This window comes from Cetorhinus maximus, chromosome 15 (genome assembly GCF_964194155.1).
Source record: "Cetorhinus maximus chromosome 15, sCetMax3.hap1.1, whole genome shotgun sequence".
Lineage (NCBI taxonomy): Eukaryota > Metazoa > Chordata > Chondrichthyes > Lamniformes > Cetorhinidae > Cetorhinus > Cetorhinus maximus.
The window spans coordinates 2,914,275-2,936,927 of NC_135893.1; the positions used below are offsets into that span (position 1 = coordinate 2,914,275).

General features: G+C 46.4%; 1 protein-coding gene across 2 annotated transcripts; it reads right to left on the minus strand.

Moving 5' to 3' along the window:
• Nucleotides 1–323: 323 nt before the first annotated feature.
• smim1 (small integral membrane protein 1) lies at nt 324–19,118 on the minus strand. Of its 2 annotated transcripts, none has more exons than XM_078557691.1 (3): nt 18,987–19,118; nt 6,668–6,809; nt 324–2,517 (listed from the first exon to the last, which is right to left on the minus strand). In XM_078557691.1, the coding sequence occupies exons 2-3, from the start codon at nt 6,769–6,771 to the stop codon at nt 2,391–2,393; spliced, it is 231 nt and encodes a 76-aa protein (XP_078413817.1). In that variant the 5' UTR covers nt 6,772–6,809; nt 18,987–19,118; the 3' UTR covers nt 324–2,390. The 2 variants fall into 2 exon arrangements, with proteins under 2 accessions (XP_078413817.1, XP_078413818.1); XM_078557692.1 differs by lacking the exon at nt 18,987–19,118 and adding an exon at nt 14,171–14,305.
• Between the last annotated feature and the right edge of the window lie 3,535 nt (nt 19,119–22,653).

Consider the following 22,653-nt stretch of genomic DNA (forward strand, 5'->3'; position numbering starts at 1 on the left):
GCATCTGCAGTGAACTGGACATGCTGTAGACAGGTCTCTTCGACATACCCAGGAACGAATGGTTTGGACTGTAAGTAAATGTGGGTCTTTGAGTATTGATGGCAGTGACCATACCCCCTGAAAATGGTGTGCCTTCCTGAATTGGTCATCATTGTCCAATCTAATCATCACAATGAGAACTAAACAAATCCCACCCTTCCAAACTTGGTTATCTGGAGCCTATATTGCATTGAGAATTGTCAACACTGCGGAAAAGTGAAGTTTTAATGAAGATTTCAACGAAGAGTCAAAAATTTACAGGCAAATGAAAAGTTCGCAAGGTGTTCAATGCACAAGTAGAGAACTGTTTATTGCCAAATTTCAGGATCCAGTGATACAACGGCAGCCTTATTTACAGAGACACTACACACCAGACCCTCCTGCCTGCTCAGGAGGTGAGATGTGTGCTGTGACAGAGCTTCATCCAATCTTACAACATTCAGTGTGAGATCCAGTTTTAATAATCATTTTATTTAAGCCTGGCACACTATCTGTGTTCCTTCTGGCTCCAAAAATATCTTGGGAAATTTGCCACAACATGTTTTGGGTGCACAAAGTCGATCGGGGACCTGATTTTCTGTCCCAAGCCTGTCATTGGAGAGGTTCCATGCTTTTAGCAGAGAGAGTGTTTGGGTGTATGTGTGTAATTGTACAAACCATGTACATGACTATGTAAATATTGCATCCATGTATGTCAATGCACATGTAGATATATCCGTATAGGATGATTAATTTTCTGGCTTGTGTTTTAGGTGAGAGGCTTCACTCTCTGGTGTGCATTGCACATGTTTTACCCACCATCAATGAAATGAAATGATCAGTAAATGACCTGGCGAGGCACTCAAATTTCCAACGTGTGATGTCAGTGCCGAGGCTTCCCAGCAAAAGTGAAGAATTGGAAAATGACTCTCCATGTGCACACTTATAACTCTACAGTTACATCTTCTTCAGTTAAAACAAACATTGAATCTATATTATAGTATCTTACACTACACTGGATGGTGTATATTTTCACTGACCAATGTGAGGAGTGATGATACTATTCTTAACACAATCATCCTAATATTAGCCCTCAAATCTCCCCCTCCTGTCAGAGGTAGCAATGCACTTGGGGATGGGAAAGGGGTTTTGGACAATCTGTGAATGGATTGGTGTATTAAACAGTTGGATATTGAAAGCTCACAGGCACGGCCCTAGGTATAAACAGCTCTGACATTTTATCAGCAGTGTAAGTGGAAGCATTAACAGCTTGTGTTGGTGTAGGGAGGCCTGCATTCCAACTCCTAAACACAGCTGTACTTTCCTGCCAGTGAGATTTCGGTTTATTGAGAGAAGATAACTGGGAAGTCAACTATTCTTGAATATTCTTTCCTTTCATCCTCCATCGTTCTCTCCTGACAGGTACTAACCCACCCTTGGGATACAATTCCACAAGCACGGCTCCTAACTGATGTGTCAGAAACACGTTGCTCATTGGCAGGTCATACGTCCTTGGAGGACATCACGGGCTGATCGCCTCCTCACCCATAGCCTACACACACATGGATATTCTAGTAGGAGGGCGTCATTGGAAAGCAACCAGGAGAAGCAACTTTGGAAAATTTCCTTCCAAACCCCAAGGTCATTGAGACAGTTTACTGGAGAGATCAGGAATCAAACCTATCCCTGGTCTGTTTGGCTCAGTAACACATCCAGATAGTTAAAATGGAATATGAACAGAAAATGCTGGACACATTAATCAAGTAGGCAACATCTGTGGAGACAGAAACAGAATTAACAGTTCAGGTCAAAGAGCGTTTGCCAGTTCTGATGAAGAGTCATTGACCTGAAAGGTTAGCTCTGTTTCTCTTTCCACAGACCCTGTCTGACCTACTACTAAGTATTTTCAGCATTTTCTAGTTTTAGTTCAGATTTCCAGCATCCGCAGTATTTGACTTATTAAAAACTGAATGGCGCGTTTGGAGGAAGGGAGCTTCGTTTCAGTTTTTCTCAAAAAGAAAAAACAATAATTAAAGTTGGCCTGTGTGCTGCTGATATTTATATTGCTGTGATTGTGGTGCAGTGATGCCACTGAGCTGCTGGTAGTGGTGTACCCGCCTCTGTCCATGTGTCTTCCTCAGCACAATCCCATGGGAACACTGTTCCTTTAAGAAAAACAAACTACATCAGGATTAAATTTGGAGTTCAAGATTCAAACAACGGCTCACTATGGGTGAATTTTAAGATTGATTCTTTCATTATATTCAAACAGGAGACAGGGAGCTGCTGTGGAGATCACACCTGAAACAGTACAGAATTATTCAGCGGTTGTAATAGGAATGCAGTAACTTCCTGCTTTCTGCTTTAAGTTTCTACTTGCACTTGTGGACATAGTAGCCTGTCACATAGCCAACAATGAAGATGATCCAAAACACAGCAATTCCTCCAAGGACTTTCATCGCAATGCCTAGTTTTCCAGTGCATAATTTATTAAATATCCTGAAAAAAAGAGAAAGACAAAAAATAAAGCTCAAATTTTAACTCAGATCAGCGTTACAAGCAATGGCGAGACTGTTGATGAAATGGCAGCCTGCACACAAGGGTACAGCAGCATAGTACAGCAACAATACTAACCCTTAAAACACTGGCAGGTTCAGAGGAGCTGCTGTAAAAAGCCTCCTTCAGTATTTTGACAGAGGAAATATACACCAAGTCTAACTGTGTCAGGAACTCGAGGAAGCTGCCAGAAATCGCAGATTTCATCCATTCCCACTGCTTCTCTGCTGGTTTCCCCTGACCAGCTCCAAAATTACAAGTGGGATCCAGATTACATTGAAAAAAAAAAAATCCATAAACCACTGGAACATTAAAACTTGATTCCGGAATTGAGCATCTATGAATTGAGTTGCAGTTTAAAGTAGATGTTCTTCATTAGAACTCAGCTTTGTTTTAGATTTCTATCATCTGCAGTTTTGTGTTTTTGTTCAAAATAGAATAGTATTCTATTATAACTCCGATCAACTGAAATAATCATAATTTAGCACATGGTTAATGGATATCCTGTGATACTTCAATTCTCTGTTTGATTTTATATGTGAACTTTAATTTTTATTGTTCACTCTAACCCTACCTCTGATAACCCTGCCTTTTTGCAAAGGTTTTTGATCAACTTGAAAAGTGTATGTTTCAGTCAATGAAAACCATGAGTCTGGAAGTTTGATACAGTTGCATTATCAGCAAAACCAGCTGACAACACTCCAGAGATAAAAACAAAAAAACTGCGGATGCTGGAAATCCAAAACAAAAAGAAAAATACCTGGAAAAACTCAGCAGGTCTGGCAGCATCGGCGGAGAAGAGCAACACTCCAGGTTGGTTTAGAAGCCAGAAACCTGTCATTAGTTTCCTGCCACTGGGAGCGAGGGAAATACAGTCCTGGTACAACATTTTAAAGACTGCGATGAGTTAAAGGGAAGTATCACTTTTCAGCAAGGTGACAGAAGCAGCAACAGCCTTAGAGGTGTCCACAGGCACCCCCCCACTATACCCCCTCGCACCCTCCCCTTAATCCCAACACACACACACACCAGATTTTGTGGGTTGCACAGGTGCTGTGTTGTTAGAAGTGTGTCTGATGGGCAGGAGATGCCATAAGGTGATCTGGAGCGAAGGTGGCAGAATTTGCCACTGCAACTTGTGTCACTCCAAGAATTGGTGCAGATTTTGCAGCAAGAGGTTTAATAATGTGGTAAGTTGAGGTTCCAGTGCTAACACACTATCACTCACGAAGATGAACTCTGACAAAACTCCACTGGTTTGAAACCTTAAGCTTGTTTCTCTCTCCATTGATGCTGTCTGACCCACGGAGTATTGCCAGCATTTTCTGTTTTTATGTGTCTCTCCTATAGTTCCACCTGACAACCTGCCCGTCATACTCAGCAATCAGCTGCCAGGGAAACTCACTTCTGGAATGAGCAACTTCTTTGCTGAAAAGCAGCCTCAGGGCTAGTAGCTCACTTCAACAATCAAAGACACTTCATTTAAAGGAACAATGCAACTTCACTTCAACATCACAGCATCATTGATGTCCTGCGGAAGTCGTGGAGAGTTTCCACACATCGGGTCAAGCTGACAGAGTCCAGCACCCACATTTGCAACAAGCTGAAGATATTGAAAGCCCAGGAGGCTGCTGCAGGGAGAGTTTCTGAGGCCATTGCTGATTCCCAGATTGGCAGCCGACTGCTGCAATAGATACTTTAAACAGGAAACGTCCACAGGACTTCCAAGATCTGAATGGTGATAACATGGACCAGGAGATCTGATCAGAAACTATGCCCAGCAGCAACAGGTTTGCCAGGAACAAGTGCAGATATTGTTCTCTCTTCAGAGAGTGTCAATAAACTCGCTTCCAGCGTGGGCCAGGCACCATTAGACATGAGATAAAAACAAAAAGCTAAAAGCTACTGCAAAAACGGAATTACCTGGAAAAACTCAGCAGGTCTGGCAGCATCTGTGGAGAGAGAAACAGTTAACGCTTCGAGTCCGTATGACTTTTCTTCAGAGCTAAAGAGAAATAGAAATATGATGGATTTTATACCGTGTAGGAGGGGGTGGAGCAAGATAGAAGGTCAGGGATAGGTGGGAAAGATTGACAAAGATGTCATAGACACAAGACAAAGGGAGTGTTAATGGTAGTGTTAGAGTAAAGAAGGTGCTAATAGTGGCATAAAGGTAAGAGCAGAATGTGTCAATAGCAGACCAAGGGTCAGCGCGCTGTGAAAGCACAGCATAGAAACAAGTGACAGATGGTCCTGTGGAGGTGGGAGGTTGGTGTTTGGGGAAAAAGGATTAAAAAAAATAAAATAAAGAAAAATAAATAAATAAATAATTAGAATTAAAATTTTAAAACTCCCAAAAAATAAAATCAACAATTGGATTTAAAAAAGGGGTAAAGATGGAGGAGAGAGTTCATGATCTGAAGTTGTTGAACTCAATGTTAAGTCCGGAAGGCTGTAAAGTGCCTAATCGGAAGATGAGGTGCTGTTCCTCCAGTTTGCATTGAGCTTCACTGGAACATTGCAGCAGGCCAAGGACGGACATGTGGGCATGAGAGCAGGGTGGAGTGTTGAAATGGCAAGCGACAGGGAGGTCTGGGTCATGCTTGCAGACTGAATGAAGGTGTTCCGCAAAGCAGTCACCCAGTCTGCATTTAGTCTCCCCAGTGTAGGGGAGGCTGCACTGGGAGCAGCAAATACAGTAGATCAAGTTGAAGGAGGTGCAAGTGAATCTTTCAACCGAGATTTTATGGCTTGAGTGAGCTGATAGCAGTCAGGGCAGCAGCCATGCGAGAATTGACCTTGCTGTTCCTAGACTTTGGTGAGGATAAATCAGCCAGGTTTCCTGCTCTTGTTCACTAGCCAATGATTTCAACTGGAAGCCACATGGATGCTGGTTATGTTCAGCACCAAAGCTCAGTAATGCCCCAAGGTCCAGGTTGAAACATGAAGATTGGTCATTGTTACTCACAATAAGAGGTTGTGGTGGAAGAATTAATCCAGGCTGGCCTCTTAGTTAAAGATGGTTTATTTCCCAGACAACTCCTCCATACTACTAACTTCCACACAAAATATTCCAGCTACACCTTTTTTATTCTATTCAGTTGGGATAATTAATGCCCATCACCTGTTTAACTAGCAATTGGTTTTAACAAGATGATTGCCGTATGAACAGTCATTAGAGTTTTCTAGCAGAGAATGGCTTCCATGTAACTGTATCCTAGCAACAGGAAGGGCTTCCATGAGAGATAATATGAGTAAAGTGATCAGTTTTTAAAATTATTTCATGAGATGTGGGCATCACAGGCCAGGCCAGCATTTATTGCCCTTGTTCAGAGGGCAGTTTAGAGTCAACCACATTGCTGTGCATCTGGAGTCACCCCCATTAGGCCAGAGCAGGTAAGGATGGCAGATATCCTTCCCTGAAGGATATTAGTGAACCAGGTGGGCTTTTCTTGACAATCCTGGTCATCATTAAATTTTAATTCCATATTTTTATTGAATTCAAATTCCAACATCTGCCATGGATGGGATTAGAACCCAGGTCCCCAGAGAATAACCCAGGTCCCCAGAGAATAACCCTGGGTCTCCAGAATACTAGCCCAGTAACAATACCGCTATGCCACAGCCTCCCTAGATTTTAAAAAAAGGAAGCAAACGCTTATATTTCACCCCTTTCCTATTTTTACTTAGTTCTGTTGAAGGGTCATGAGGACTCGAAACGTCAACTGTGCTCTTCTCCGCCGATGCTGCCAGACCTGCTGAGTTTTTCCAGGTATTTCTGTTTCTGTTTTTGTTTTGTAAATTCACACTTGTTCTACAACCTTTTATTTATTAAATTAACAACATTAAAAGTAATTTCTGTGAGATTTCACTCGTCTGTGCATCCATAATGGCACCATTATATTGTTTCAGTTTAGGAATGTTACTGATTAAAAGTAACAAACATAAATTTGTGCTGAGCTCCTCGATTTAAACTTTCAACTGAAATTTCAGACAGAGATATTTGAAGGAACAGACATATCCCTGTCCACAAACTGTTATTTTCTGAGTACAGGATGGATTATGGAATAATCTCATTTGAAATGAGCTTTACCTTTTACAACCTGTTGCTTCTATTGCAGAAATGCTGATGGTGACCTGGTCCTGAGCATTGTCATTCCATCGGCTATACTGTACGTCTGTCTCATGAGTGTTCATTGTTAAATTCAATCGGAGCTGCTGAAGGTTGGTAGGATCTGTCACAACACAAAACTCACGCCTTTAATGCTCTTGTAGTTAATCTACGTTCAGAACCAGAATTTCTTTTAATGCAGCATCAGCTGGTTAGCTGGATAATAACAGCTGAATGCAACTTAGGAACAGGAATAGACGCTCCACACACTCCCCGCCATCTCCCCCCACACACACTCCCCGCCATCTCGCCCCACACACTCCCCACCATCTCCCCCCACACACTCCCCACCATCTCCCCCCACACACTCCCCACCATCTCCCCCCACACACTCCCCACCATCTCCCCCCACACACTCCCCACCATCTCCCCCCACACACTCCCCACCATCTCCCCCCCACACACTCCCCACCATCTCCCCCCACACACTCCCCACCATCTCCCCCCACACACTCCCCACCATCTCCCCCCACACACACTCCCCAACATCTCCCCCCACACACTCCCCACCATCTCCCCCCACACACACCCCACCATCTCCCCCCACACACACTCCCCAACATCTCCCCCCACACACTCCCCACCATCTCCCCCCACACACTCCCCACCATCTCCCCCCACACACTCCCCACCATCTCCCCCCACACATTCCCCACCATCTCCCCCCACACACTCCCCACCATCTCCCCCCACACACTCCCCACCATCTCCCCCCACACACTCCCCGCCATCTCCCCCCACACACTCCCCACCATCTCCCCCCACACACTCCCCACCATCTCCCCCCACACACTCCCCACCATCTCCCCCCACACACTCCCCACCATCTCCCCCCACACACTCCCCACCATCTCCCCCCACACACTCCCCACCATCTCCCCCCACACACTCCCCACCATCTCCCCCCACACACTCCCCACCATCTCCCCCCACACACTCCCCACCATCTCCCCCCACACACTCCCCACCATCTCCCCCCACACACTCCCCACCATCTCCCCCCACACACTCCCCACCATCTCCCCCCACACACTCCCCACCATCTCCCCCCACACACTCCCCACCATCTCCCCCCCACACACTCCCCACCCCCACACACTCCCCACCATCTCCCCCCACACACTCCCCACCATCTCCCCCCCACACACTCCCCACCCCCCCACACTCCCCACCATCTCCCCCCACACACTCCCCACCATCTCCCCCCACACACTCCCTACCATCTACCCCCACACACTCCCCACCATCTCCCCCCACACACTCCCCACCATCTCCTCCCACACACTCCCCACCATCTCCTCCCACACACTCCCCACCATCTCCCCCCACACACTCCCCACCATCTCCTCCCACACGCTCCCCACCATCTCCCCCGACACACTCCCCAACAACTCCCCCCACACACTCCCCACCATCTCCCCCGACACACTCCTCACTATCTCCCCCCACACACTCCCCACCATCTCCCCCCACACACTCCCCACCATCTCCCCACAGACACTCTCCCCTCCCCCACCAACACACACACTCCCCCCTACCCATCCCCACACACACTCCCCCCTCCCCAACCCCACACACACTTCCCCCTCCCCAACCCCACACACACTAACCCCTCTCCCCAACCCCACACACACTAACCCCTCTCCCCAACCCCACACACACTAACTCCCCTCCCCCACCCCACACACACTCCCCCCTCCCCAACCCCACACACACTCCCCCCTCCACACCCCCACACACACTAACCTCCTCCCCACCCCCACACACACTCCCCCCTCCCCAACCCCATACACACTAACCCCCTCCCCAACCCCCACACACACTAACCCCCTCCCCCACCCCCACACACACTAACCCCCTCCCCACCGCCCCTCAACACCCTGAGCCTGTTCGGCCATTCAGTTGGATGATGGTTGATCTGTATCTTAATTCCATCACCTGCCTTAATGTTCTGGCCCTTCATACTCTTGCCAGACAAACTTGTCCACTTGTCTTAACTTCCCTGCATTCTGTATCATTAATGAAATCATCCAGCACGAGTTTATTCAAAGCCTATTAGTTTGCAGGATTTTTTTTTACTTTTGAGGTTGTATATAACACACATGATTCCAGAACTTAAGCAGAAACCGCAGGCAGCACCAGGGGGAGTGTTGCATCCACATCTTTTAGTTCAGCCTCAGTGCCACTGTTGTAAAAGATCCCATGACACTAAAGGGAGAGCAGGAAAATTTTCCAGATGACTTGCCCAATACTTATTAACAAACCGGACCAGAACATATTAACTGGTTCTGTATTTTTTTGCTGTTTGTGGGGTTTTGCTGCATGCTGTCTGCCTGCTCTGGTTTCCTGCACTTCAACACTCAGCACTTTCAAAGTCATTACTTGGCCGTGAGGTTCCCTGAAACATCCTGAAGCTGTGCAAGGTGGAGTATCAGTCAAAATTATCCTTTCTTTTCAAAAGTAGCATCAATTTTAGTGAATGTTTTCTACCCTTCACAACACGCTCCATTCACCACAGCAGGAAATGGCCAGGACAGGGTCCATCTCCCCCTGACCTCTCTCCTTTGACTAATCCTGTGTGTTTGCCATTCTCCTCGGCAAGGCTGGGATCCGAAACTTGGGAAAACATGCAGAGAATTTAAGTCGTGACAGCAAGGCTTTGGACATCACTTTCTCCTGCTCTTTCCTGAACACACTGACTTACGCTCAGGTACAACACACTCTGCCTATGAGTGTGGTGGAGACAGACTCAATCATGGCTTTCAAAAAGGAGTTGGTTAATTATCTAAAGAGAAAAAAAATTGCTGAGCTGCAGCGAGAAGGAAAGGGAGTGAGATCAGCAGAGTAGCTCTTACAGAGAACCAGCATGGAATGGATGGGTCGAATAGCCTCCTTCTGCGTTCTGGCCGTAAATTGCCTTTCTCCAATGTGAGAGTCAAAATGCTCTTCATTCGTCACAGCCTCATTTAATTCTGCAGAATCTAACCACACACACGGTGCGACAGGAATCTGGAACCGGAATCCGAGATGATTATTCCCCTCTAGGGATGTTTGCACGGCCGCTATGACCAGCCTGGCTGACACCAGCTGACTCAGTTTAGACTCTGGGTTGCTTCTTCTGGTCAGTCCTAGGCCGGGATTTTCCCTGCCCGCTGGCGCTGGGCGTGTATTGTGGCGTGAGTGAACAATATGGCGAGAAGGCCATAAATCGGTTTCAGGACGTTGTGGAACCAGTTTGTGTCCGTCCGCTCAGCCTGTCGATGGTGGGCCATGTTCCCCACCATCGGATGTCAGGAACCCCATTGTAATCCAACCACAGATCATTGTGAGGCCAGCCCACTGGACGTATACCCCCCCTCACTGCTGGACTGTGCCCCCATGTCAGTGAGAAAACACACCGATGTGTTTCACAACAGCAAAAATAAGGTGTGCACCTGGCGGGCTGAACTTTACTCGGGACTTCATGGTTTGTTTGCCTACCTCGCTTCGGGCAGCACTCATGGTCATCAGCGCCAGGCTTCACAGGCAGCACCACATCACTTTTAAGGAGTCTCACGGGCAGGTCTCTACCGACCAGACCAGCCATAAGGCGGGGGTGGCTTTTCAATGGCTGCAGAGCTAGGGCTTTGGAGAAGGGGGAGAAGTGGCCTCAGGCAAGGGAAGAGGCTGCAGGGCGAGGGCTGTACTGGGGAAGGAGCATAACCCAGATGTGTGTGGGGACACATGTTGATCTGTGCAACTGACCTCAAGATGGTGAGGGCTGAGGAGGCAGTCTCCAGAGGAGATGAGGCCAGATGGAGATGTGAGGGTGTGTGAGAATGGGAGGTGATTTCCCTTGAGCTGGCAGTGAGTGAGATGCCATTGAGTGTGTGATGGGCTTGAGTGTGTGAGTTTAAAGTGATGAGATGGTTGCCTTACCCTGGCTGCACTGGTGAGATGATTCACCCTCTATCTGTATTGGATGGCCAACCTCTTCTGTGCAGCATTGGCACTGATCACCACTGCCGTAGCCTCCCAAGCCGGAGTGGTAACATAGCTGCCCCTCCCGTGGCCAGAGCAGGGGTAAAGGATATCACAGCGACCTCCACGGCATCCAAAAGGCGCTCGAGGGCTGCAGTCTTCTTGCCTTTCGGGGCCATGTCTTCTTTGCTGCAGCCCTGGGCTGGAAGCACTGAGCTCAGCTGGACTTTAAATGTGGTGCCTGGTGTGATGAAGCGGCGAGGTGATGGCGTGGCAGGCGAATTGGAGCCCGCCCACCATGGAAACAGCGTCTATCCCGGGAATGCATAATGAACGTGGTGGGCTTGGGACGGTACAGTGTGTAAAGCCAGCATTGTGGCCAGCGGGTAAAATGTCATTCTCCCTCTCGCTACCGCACTTAGTGCAAATCGGGGAGGATTCTGCCCCTATTCCTAGAGGTTTTATCACATCACCATTCACCTCCAACCACTCTGCCGCTGTGCTGCCAGCATTAGTCCTTGTTTCATAAGCCTTCCCACGCTAGTCGAATCTTCATGACCTGTGTGGAATCATTCTTGACAGTCAATCAAACAGCCTTTTCTCCTTGTTTTTGTAAGTCATAAATTATTAAGAAATTAAAGTCTTCAAAGAAAATGATTAAAGAAACTGTTTTTAAAAATGCTACCATTTTTCTCCTGGACTTTGCTCACAACAGTACCCTGGCGTTTAATCTTTAATTCCAGAATCTCCTGGAGCGTTAGGAACCCCATTCAGAAGGGAGATACATCCTGGAACCTTTTTGTTTGGTATGGCTCTGTTCCACTGAGCACTGAACTGAACCATCAGAACAATGAACCAGCAAAGAATCTCAGTAATTTGAGTCAGTTATGGAATGCATGATTAAATGTCCTGATACATTCTGACCTTGAAGGGCTGTGCACAGTCTCCCTTTGTGCCTACGAAATGTCCATTCCATTGTTGCCAGTTCTTCAGGATGCTTCCTTCTAATTTAATTTGAATTAAATTCAAATTGTCGTTTCAAAGGAGATACCTGAGATTTTGCCAGAGTGAGGCAGGACTGCTCAGCACCAAAGCAGCCAATCTACTGAAAGAAGGAGCTTCCAAAGTGCACGAGGAAGAAACTCATTAAAGGATATAGTGATAGGGTGGGATGAAGCAGGGTAGAAGGCTCATGTAGCATATAAACTCCAGAATAAACATTGGGCCGAATGGAGTGTTCTGGTGGTGTAAGTTCTACGTAAGTTTATGTTTACATTTTATTGGAATGGCAGAACACCAGCAATGTCTAAAAAATTGCCATGTATGAATTTTAATTATTATTGATGAGTAAAATAACTTACTGGCTTGTTTGGCTAGGTGCTGCATTGGCACAGCGGTGTGCCGACCAGTTATCAGCTTTGCACGCTTGTCTTTTCCCGTGTTCCGAGTGGCCTGAGGGACACTTGACCCACCCGACCCAGTCCAGACCACCCAGTCTAAAAACTGGCAAGATCCGAAATCTGGCACAGATTCAGTCCTGGGGGTGTTAGTTTTGACACACTGAACCTTTATTGTAAACTTAGCCTGGTTAAGCAACACTGCACACTTGCACTATTCGATTTGAACAAAACCCAGATAAGGATGAGATATTGTGATACAGTTGTGTTATAATGATCTAACCTCAATGACAAGTAGTAATAAAAAGCCATGTACTCATTGTAAGTCTCAAAATTTAATGGCATTACTTATACTATCATAGATATTGCTAAAACAATCAGCATTTGTTAGCATCCTTATGTCCAACTCTGTCTATAAGGCTGAGAAATAGGAGTGCTGATTTCACTCTTTGATATATTCTGTTCCATGATGTTTTCTCATTTTGTGCTAATGGTCAGATTAGATCGAAAATTCTTTAATTTTTAAAATTCATTCATGGGTTGAGGGCATCGCTGGCTAGGCCAGCATTTATTGCACATCCCTAATTGCCCTTGAGAAGGTGGTGCTGAGCTGCCTTCTTGAACCGCTGTAGTCCCTGTGGTGCAGGTACACCCACAGTGCTGTTAGGGAGCGAGTCCCAGGATTTTGACCCAGTGACAGTGAAGGAACGGCGATATATTTCCAAGTCAGGATGGTGAGTGACTTGGAGGGCAACTTCCAGGCGGTGGTGTTCCCATCTATCTGCCACCCTTGTCCTTTTAGATGGTAATGGTCATGGGTTTAGAAGGTGCTGTCTAAGGAGGCTTGGTGAGTTCCTGCAGCACATCTTGTAGATGGTACACACTGCTGTAACTGTGCGTCGGTGGTGGAGAGAGTGAATGTTTGTGGATGGGGTGTCAATAAAGCGGGCTGCTTTGTCCTGGATGGTGTCAAGCTTCTTGAGTGTTGTTGGAGCTGCACTCATCCAGGCAAGTGGAGAGTATTCCATCACACTCCTAACTTGTGTCTTGGACAGGCTGTGGTGGGTCAGGAGGTGAGTTACTCACCGCAGAATTCTTAGCCTCTTTCCTGCTTTTGTAGCCACAGTATTTATATGGCTAGTCCAGTTCAGTCTCAGGACAATGGTAACCCCAGGATGTTGATAGTGGGGGATTCAGTGATGGTAATGCCAATGAATGTCAAGGGGCGATGGTTGGATTCTCTCTTGTTGGAGATGGTCATTGCCTGACACTTGTGTGACATGAATGTTACTTGTCACTTGTCAGCCCAAGCCTGGATATTGTCCAGGTCTTGCTGCATTTGGACATGGACTACTTCAGTATCTGAGGAGTCGCGAATGGTGCTGAACATTGTGCATACACAATAAAGCAAAATGAAACATCTGTTGACAAAGGCATTCATTTTTGCTGATATTGCAATTCTTGTCTCACATTGGGAACTGGAGATTAAAATGCTTTGCAACAACCTTACATTAGCCTGAGATTAATTTCGTCTAGCCATCAATCTGGGAAAGAACGTGATCACGGGTCAAGGTACATTGACTACAGCAGAAATTTTGATAGTTAATATCACACTAGAAGTTGTACATAGGTTTTATTACCTACGATTAACTGTAATGGATAATTTATCTCTGGATGACAAGCTTAACTAGTTCATTGGAATGGTAACCAGCACTTTCGGTCAATTGGTTAGTAAAAGGAATAACTTAAGATAGAACACTATAATACTGATAAACAAATATGAACACACTGCTACATTGTAGTGAAACGTGGATCACCGACAACAGGCATGGCTACATGACAACAGGGACTACATTTTAGAAGTACTTCATTGACTGTAAAATGCTTTGGGCCGTCCTGAGTTATGAAAGGTGCTATATAAATGCGAGTTCTTTGTTTTCTCTGAGACTGTTGTGCACCAGTTTTAAACATCCAGTAGAAAGTTAAAGATCCTGATATTGAAGAACTGGAGGAAGCTAGTTGCCAAGTCGAATAACTTATCTCACATTTAGATGCCTTGGTCATCTACCTTAATTAGAAGAAGCCATGTCCCAACGGACCTCTTGTATGGAGGAGTTGCAGATGCTTCAAGGCCATTGGGTTGACCTCGTCTCAGGTTCAAAATCATTTGCAAGCGCACTTGAAAACTTTCAACATTGATTCCAGGATGTGGCTAACAACAGACTATACACTGGAGGCCTGCACTGTACCAGGGAGCCAAAGAAGCTGAAGTCATGTGTCTGTGAGCGAGGAGAGAGAATGGAGCCAAGGGGAAAGCACCATCAGATCCCCGGAGTGAATGCTGTGCAGGCCCAAAGCCTGTGACATTCTGTTCTACTTATCACTCAAGAGGGGAGGTGGTGGCATAGTGGTATTGTCACTGGGCTAGTATTCCAGAGACCCAGAGTAATGCGTTGGGGACCTGGGTTCAAATCCCACTGTGGCAGATGGTGAAATTTGAATTCAGTAATTAAAAAAAAAATCTGGAATCAAAAGTCTGATGATGACCACAAAACCCATTTCGGTATGTCATAAAAATCCATCTGGTTCACTAATCCTCTTTAGGGAAGGGTAATCTACTGTCTTTCCCTGGTCTGGATGTGGTTGACTCTTAAATGCCCTCTGAAGAAGAGCAATAAATACTGCCCTAGCCAGAGATGCCCACATCCAATGAATAAAAAAAATTGGGAGTCTTCAACCACTCATGATGCGTGGCAATGTAATCAAACAGCTTTAGCTTATTTGAAGCAGAGCAGGGGAGGTCTCCTGAGTCAAACTATACCAGTAAGAAGAGATAATCTGGTACTTTATCCAGTCCTGCTTATTTTACGTTGTTATGTGAAAATTGGCTAACATGTTTGCCTACATCACAGTTCATTGGCTATGAGGATTATCTAAGGATGTAAAAGACGGGATGTAAATACTACAAAAGTTCTTTCCTTTTGATATTAGCCACTGGAATTACCTGCAGGATCTCTTTCCTGTCTTTGCTCAGCAGCAGTGTATCACGACGTAAGACTTGATTTTAGGTTGAGGCTATCCGGAGAATTCTCCCCCATCCACACTGAAGCATGCCGCCTGCTCCCAATGGTGGAGAGAGGGTCATTCACGTGATGAAGGTGAACTAACCGTGAGAGTGCTTCAGTGGTGCCTGTCTCAATCTGCCGTCAGTGGCAGCCCGGTTCACTGCCTCTCCACTAGAAACACCCTGACACCCTTCCCAGGAGTCACAGAATTGTTACCAGGCAGGAGGAGGCCATTTGGCCCATCAAGCCTGCCAAAATGGCAGCTCCTCAGCACTCCTAAAGGGAGGATGAATCCTTTAATGTTAAGATAATGGACACCTAGGCATCTTTTACGGCCCTTTCAATGACACAAGAGCTCACAGCTGGCAAGAATTGGGTTCAGACCTTACAACGGTGTCCTGGACAGAATTCTCAGGGAATTCCAGAATCTCTTTCAGACTTGCCTCTTTCAGGTGCCTGTTTCATTCCCAACAGGTTTGGAGGCAGCACTTTGACCAGCGTGGAGCCCCAGAGATATTGGTTTTTGTCCCAAATTCCAACCCCCATGTCTTTGCTTGCTTTACACCCTGTTGAAAGTTTATTTGTCCAGTAACATAAACATAAACACTGCACCACCCATACCCTGGGAGGATTGGATTGACCTCTGAATTATGACAGTCCCACATCAAGATTATTTTCAGGATATTAGAAGCTATATTTAGGGTAAGAAATCCCAAAGAGATTAAATGAGTGATCCATTCTACACCCAGCAAATATGCTGATGACTGGTTGAAAGCTGTCAGCTTCTGTACAGTGCATGTAACCTGTCTAATTCTGATTATCCCCTTCTCTCTATCATTTGGTAGTTCATTGTTTGGTAACCAAACCTAGGTGATGTGTTGGTTTCTGCTGTTATCTGTCACAAGCCTTGAGGTGTTGGTGGGTCATTGATTCTCAATGGTTAATGATGTTGGCTCACAATGGGAGTTACGTCATTAAACACATTGAGAATGGGTTGTACAGATCAGACTGTGCTAGAACAAAGTGTTGCTGCTAAATCAGGCTGGAATGTACTGATGGTGCTATGTGTTGGTGTGTGTGGCTGGACGCAATAGATTTTTTATTCCTGAACATGTGTATATGTGTGTGACTGGGAGATTCTGAGCATGGCCAACAGCATTTTAACAAGTAACGGGCCACAGGGGATGGGAGATATATATAATTCCAACATCAGAATAAGAGGCTGAAAGTAATACAGAAGCAAAATACAGCAGATGCTGAAAATCTGAAATAAAAACAGAAAATGCTGGAAATACTCAGCAGGTCAGGCAGCCTCTGTGGAGAGAGAAACAGAGTTAATATGTCAGGCCTGTGACCTTTCATCAGACTGAGAATAATTCATGACCTCACTATCTACACCAGAATTACTAACTATATTCCGGCAACAGGAAGCAAAACTTGTTTAATTTGGAGTGTGAGAATTGTTCCATTGGTTTTGGGCTGAATAGAAAATACATTGGCAATGAATGAATGGAACTCCACGTTCAAGTCCCAGTCCAGGACTTGATGGCCAAGGAAGGTGTGTTCATAACGCAGCCAAACAGGTTGATTATCAACTTGTAAATCCTTCCAACACACGAGGCAGGCGGTAAGAGCAGGAGAGATTCCTGGTCAGCCCATGTGATGGAAAGAAATAGGAGCCTCTACTGTCACCATCCACAGCTCCAGGCTACAACATGCATGTAAAAGTGTATGTGCCACAGCAACTCAGATTCCCTGGGGGCCGGTTGGCTCAGTTGGCTGGACAGCCAGTGTGGGTCAGATTAGTGGAGAGAGATGCAGTGGTTGCTGTCGAGGTTCATCCTGAGCAGTTCTGTGACACAGGACTCTGTGCTCTACGGGCTGTCCCCAGGGACACACACCGAGACAAACATCAACTGCAGCTGGAGGATCATCAACTCGGTGAAAGACGTGCTTTGGTCTGCCCGAAACTTGTTGGTCTTCCAGCACAAAGAGTTGTCCCCGACCGATTGTTGCGGACTGGCACAATCCAAAGTCCAGGACTACGTGCTGAGGGACGCACTAAAGCTTGGGGTAGCTGCCGCAAAGGCGCAATGGGGAAGGGTCGCTGTCTAAGACCTTTCTACCACAGCGCACCGAGGGACTGGGAACTGTTTAGAGCCCCTCGGGCTGTACAGATCAAAATGAAAGGCTGTAAATGATTGTAATACTGTTTGTACTGATGCACCTGGTGATACATTTTGTAAAAGTTTAACCTGGATTGTACCCTTGTAATGTTGTGTTTGAAATGGTTTGGAATGTGATTGAAGATATTTTATGAATAAAGTATATTTTTACAAAAAAAAAAGCCAACAGCGTGGGGTTCAATCCCCATTCCAGCTAGGCTTGGATTCAGGACCTGCCTTCATGTCCTACCTGTAGTGGAGGTCATAGCACTGTGGGTCAGACCTGGTTTCAGGCAGAGAACAGGAGAAGAACACAATGGATGTATTATGATTTTTTTTTAAAAGACTATAGCCATTTCATACTCCTGGAGTCATTTATAGCACAGAAGGAGGCCATTCAGCCCATCCAGTCCATCCCAGCTTTCTACAGAGTAACCCAATGAGTCCCATTCCCCAGTTCTATCCTTGTAGCCCTGCAAATTTATTTCCTTCAAGGGCCCATCCAATTTTCTTTTAAAATGAGCCGAGGTTGTGATAGTGACTCCTCTCTATTCCTAGCTCCTGTTATTGAATCTCTCGACCACCATTTTGTCACTTCCAGACCTGATGACCCTCACGTATAGACAGGGGCTGATTTGTAGGCCGCAGTGGGGTCAGAGTTTCAGATGGAAACACTGGAAATCTGTGTTTCTCTGCTTGTGGCGGAGTTTTAACCTTTTTCCAACAGGATTCCTGGCTGAAAGTCAACCTAATTGACAGGCTTAGCTTCTAACTGGGTGAGGAGCACTCCGGATCAAACCGGGAGCCCGTAACTGCTGCTGGGAGCGCGCCGAAGGGTTTGGGGGGGGTGGGGTGAGGGAGGGCTGCGGTGTCCAATCCAACCCTGGAAGAGTTTTTGCATTTGAGGAAAGGGTCTGATAGAGGGGCAGGGGAAAGCACATTTATACAGCACCTTTCACTACTACAGTGCTTGACAATAAATGAAGCACTCCATCCTACTGTAATGTCAGAAGCCCCATTCGATTTTATTATCTCCCTACCCTGGCGAGACAAATGCTAATTGCAGCAGCCTCTACCATTGACCTAGTTGGGATAAGTTAGGAATTGACCTGAGGGTGTCTCTGGCCTGGTTTAGTCACTCAGCAGACCGTACATTCAGCCAATGAGATTTAAGGGAAGCCTGTATTTTACTGTTAAGATTGATGTTTTCCACTTAACAGTGAGACAGCATCATACTCTGAGAGCTCATAGAGCATGTTGTGAGGTGCTTTAGTTTATTGTATTCCTCCTTAGTTTGTCTCTGTATGTTCACAGTGCATTTGTAACTCAGGTGTACAAAACTGTTAACAGCAACGCTGATGGTTATCAAATAGTTTCACATTACAGAAATAACTCAACGATACCCCACATTAAGCTATTGGACTGGATGATAGAATTAAATTATGAGGCAAAGATCATAAATTGATTTTTAATGTCTAACGACCAAATAATTTTATTTCAAGTCCTTACTCTTGGAATGATTAAGGTCCATTTCTCCATTCCAAATGCACCCGTAATGGTGTCTAAATGACTAAACCTAAAAAGAAAATCAAGCCTTAAATTGGAAATTTCTTCATATGTTTCAAGCCAAAATAGAACGAAGAGATTAACTTACCCGATAAACGGCTAAAGGAAAGTGTTCTCCGTGCTGGAAATTGCTTCAAAGTTTGAAAGCAGTGAGGTCAGATTTACCAACACTTAACAATGTTGCTTAAAACTGATGAAACCTGCAGAAATTCTTACAAGTTTGCTGAATGTCAGGAAAGTACCAGAGCAATAGCTTCCAGATGGTTCTGCAATGAAATCTTGGAGGAGTTTACAGATTACGCAGCTGCTTCCTGGCAGTGAGCTCTTGTCATGTGGGACTGAAAGACACAACACAAGCTATTTTACAATATCACCCAGAAAATCTTCCACTGATAGCAGCAACAAGGAATAAAAATCCTGGGCCCTCGGTTAGTCTGCTGCATAAACAGAGCTGGAAAGAATGTCAAAGTGCAATGCAGGACTCTCCGATCAGGCCAGCTTGCTGTGTTGCAATATATTGCAAAATCCAATAAACGGATGGCATTAGGGTCAAAGTGTTCAACCTCGTCCCTTCTAGGCCACTGATTAACTTCTAAATCGCTCAGTGCACCTATTTACCATCCCCCACCATCCCTTCAGGGGAAAAGAAAATTAGCAAGAGCAGTGACCCGGCCTTGTGCTGATAACTCCGTGACACAGGGGAAAAGAGTGAATGCAGGATAGAGATGTGTGGGCCGATAGATCCTCAAAAATGAGGTGATAAGAACAGCACTAGCTGCCAGAACATGGATGTGCCAGCTGCCTTGCTCTCCTCCCCCTCCTCTCCTTCCTCAGGTGACCCTTGTACCCTGGGTGTTAGGGCCTGCTGCCCTTGGCCAGGTTGTAGAGGATGTGGCAGCTCACCCCAAATCAAGACCCCTGTTCCAGTGGGTACCACAGGGCTCCCCAGACCAATCCAGGCAGCAGTACCCCAAAGGGCTCATCAATGATGTTTTTTTGAGGCAGCATGGCTCTGGCTGTAGACACACTGGCCACGTACACCTGAGCCAGGGTGTAAACTGGAGAACACTTGGCATCCAGGAGTCAGCGTCTGGTTTGACATTTGAGAAGAGAGGGACAACAGTGACTGGCGTAGAATGAAAGCATCATGACTGCTGTGAGGAGAGTGGCATTTCCCAACATGATATACTGAGTGTGGTCGCACACCCCCTTCACATTCAATGAGGGGTAACCTTTCCCGCTATTCTACACCCCAGTATCTAGATGCCAGCAAAGCCAAGTTTGCAAAGATTCAAAGATAGGTTCAAGCACATGGGAAAGATCAACATGGATTTGGAAGGAGGAAGCGTGTTCAAGGAGTTTGGAGGGAAAGGTCAGTTGGAGATGAGTGGTATTGTGCAAAGACAGAGATATCAAGGATAGGATATTTTGAGGGATGGGTGATGATGTTGGTATTGAAAATGAGGGAAGTGTACCTGAGGAGAATGACAGAGAAAGTACCTGAGGGAAGAGTACCTGATGGGAATGAGGGGAGAGTACTTGAGGGGAGAGTACCTGAGAGGAATGAGGGGAGACTACCTGAGAGGAATGAGGGGGAAGAGTACCTGAGAGGAATGAGGGGGAGAGTACCTGAGGGGAATGAGGGGGAGAGTACCTGAGGATAATGACGGGGAGAGTACCTGAGAATAATGATGGGGAGAGTACCTGAGGGGAATGAGGGGGAGAGTACCTGAGGGGAATGAGGGGGAAGAGTACCTGAGGGGAATGAGGGGGAGAGTACCTGAGGGGAATGAGGGGGAGAGTACCTGAGGGAATGAAGGGGAAGAGTACCTGAGGGGAATGAGGGGGAAGAGTACCTGAGGAGAATGAGGGGGAAGAGTACTTGAGGGGAATGAGGGGGAAGAGTACCTGAGGAGAATGAGGGGGAAGAGTACCTGAGGGGAGAGTACCTGAAGGGAATGAGGGGGAGAGTACCAGAGGAGAATGAGGGGGAAGAGTACCTGAAGGGAGAGTACCTGAGGAGAATGAGGGGGAAGAGTACTTGAGGAGAATGAGGGGGAAGAGTACTTGAGGGGAATGAAGGGGAGAGTAGGTGAGGAGGAGGGAACAGTTTAGGATCCTAGTTGGCAGTGGGACCAGACAGGGAAGCTGGTGGTGAGCAGTTTCCTGGGCATCCATAAAGTGAAATTAAACAGATGAAGCACATACACCAAAAGACAAGAAACAAATTGTTCACCTCTCATTTATCCTACAATTTGTCATTCTCGTGTTGTGCAGAAAATAAGATGTCAGTTTCCAGAAGTAAATTTCTAACAGAAGGTGTGCGTTTCTCTGTAACAAATTCGAGGTAAAACAAGGAGCAGTTTCATTGGGCAGAATCTGGTGCCCTCCCCATTGTGGGTTTGGTGCTGGGGGGAGAGCGCTGGGCGGGGACCTTGCTGCATTTACCCCGATTCAGTCCGGGGTGGGACCACCTTCCTCCCCACCCCCACTCCGGGCCTCTACGTGGGCAATGAATGCCGACTTAAGGGCCCCCCTCTGGCGTGTTTGCTTGTGGGCTCCCGCGGTGGGGGGAGGGCTAGGGGGTCTCTTGTTCAAAGGCACTCAGTGTCTTGTGCCTGGGACTCTCGTCAATCCAAGGCCTTGGGTGGATGCAGTGCACCCTCACCCTCACCCTCCCCCTCCAGGGGGCACTGCTGAGTGCAGAAGAGCTGCTACTCTCTGATTGGCCAGCAGCTCTCAGTGGGCGGGACTTCTGCTCCCTAGCATCCTTGACCCCAGGGGGAACCCTGCATCTTGCCTGTGAAGTGCCGGCTTGGCATGAGAAGAGATGGACCTTTTTGAAAAGGGGTCTCAGCAGCTCTCCAGCTGGAGCTGGTAGTCACCTCCATCATGGTAAATATTCCAATGGAGTGTAATGTTCTCTCACTGCAAAGGTCGCTGCAGGAATTAAGGTTCTCACACACTTGTGGAGGGAAAGACTTGCGTGTTCCTGGCTCCTTTCCCAACCTCAGGATGTCCCTAAGCCAATGCAGTATTTTTGAATTGTGGTCATGGGTTGTAATGTTGGAGATGCAGCAGCCAATTTGCACACAGCAAACCCCCCACAGAATGTGATGCTGCTGTGATAATCTCTTACTTTTAGCGATGTCGATTGAGGGATAAATTTTTTTATTAATTCATTCACGGGATGTAGGCTTCGCTGAGCTGGGCCAGCATTTATTGTCCATCTCTAGTGCCCTTGAGGAGGTGGTGGTGAGCCGCCTTCCTGAATCGCTGCAGTCCATGTTCACCAGGACAGCCTATCTCAGGGGTTATCACGAAAGATCACAAACTGAAACATTAACCACCTCCCCTCCCCTCTCCCTCCCCGCCACAGATGCTGTCTGACCTGCTGCGTGCTTCCAGCATTTCCTGTTTTCATTTCCAATTTCTAACATCCGCAGTATTTTGGATTGTGACCAACAATCCCAGTTTTGGGCAGGGACAAACAACAGGGAGCAGCCCTTGGCCAAGAGAGGAAAGTTGTACTTTTTCCTGAAAGTGAACTACTACTTAAACATCAATAATTTTTCACTATGGTTATCAAACAGAGGATAAAGATGATGGAACTGCTGAAATATCTGACAGTCACTGTTACCTGACCCTTCAAAATGGGGAAGATTACACTGAGGACAATTGACAAGATATCCCATATTTGCCTGTGTACTTTAATATACAGATTGAAGAACAACTTGCCGATGGCATTTTTGATT

Excerpts from the sequence above, each read along its gene's own strand:
- smim1 (XM_078557691.1), bottom strand. The coding sequence starts at position 6,771 with ATGAACACTCATGAGACAGACGTACAGTATAGCCGATGGAATGACAAT. Across the intron at positions 2,518-6,667 it reads GAAGCAACAGGTTGTAAAAG|GATATTTAATAAATTATGCA; the intron begins GTAAAGCTCATT and ends TCTTTTTTTCAG.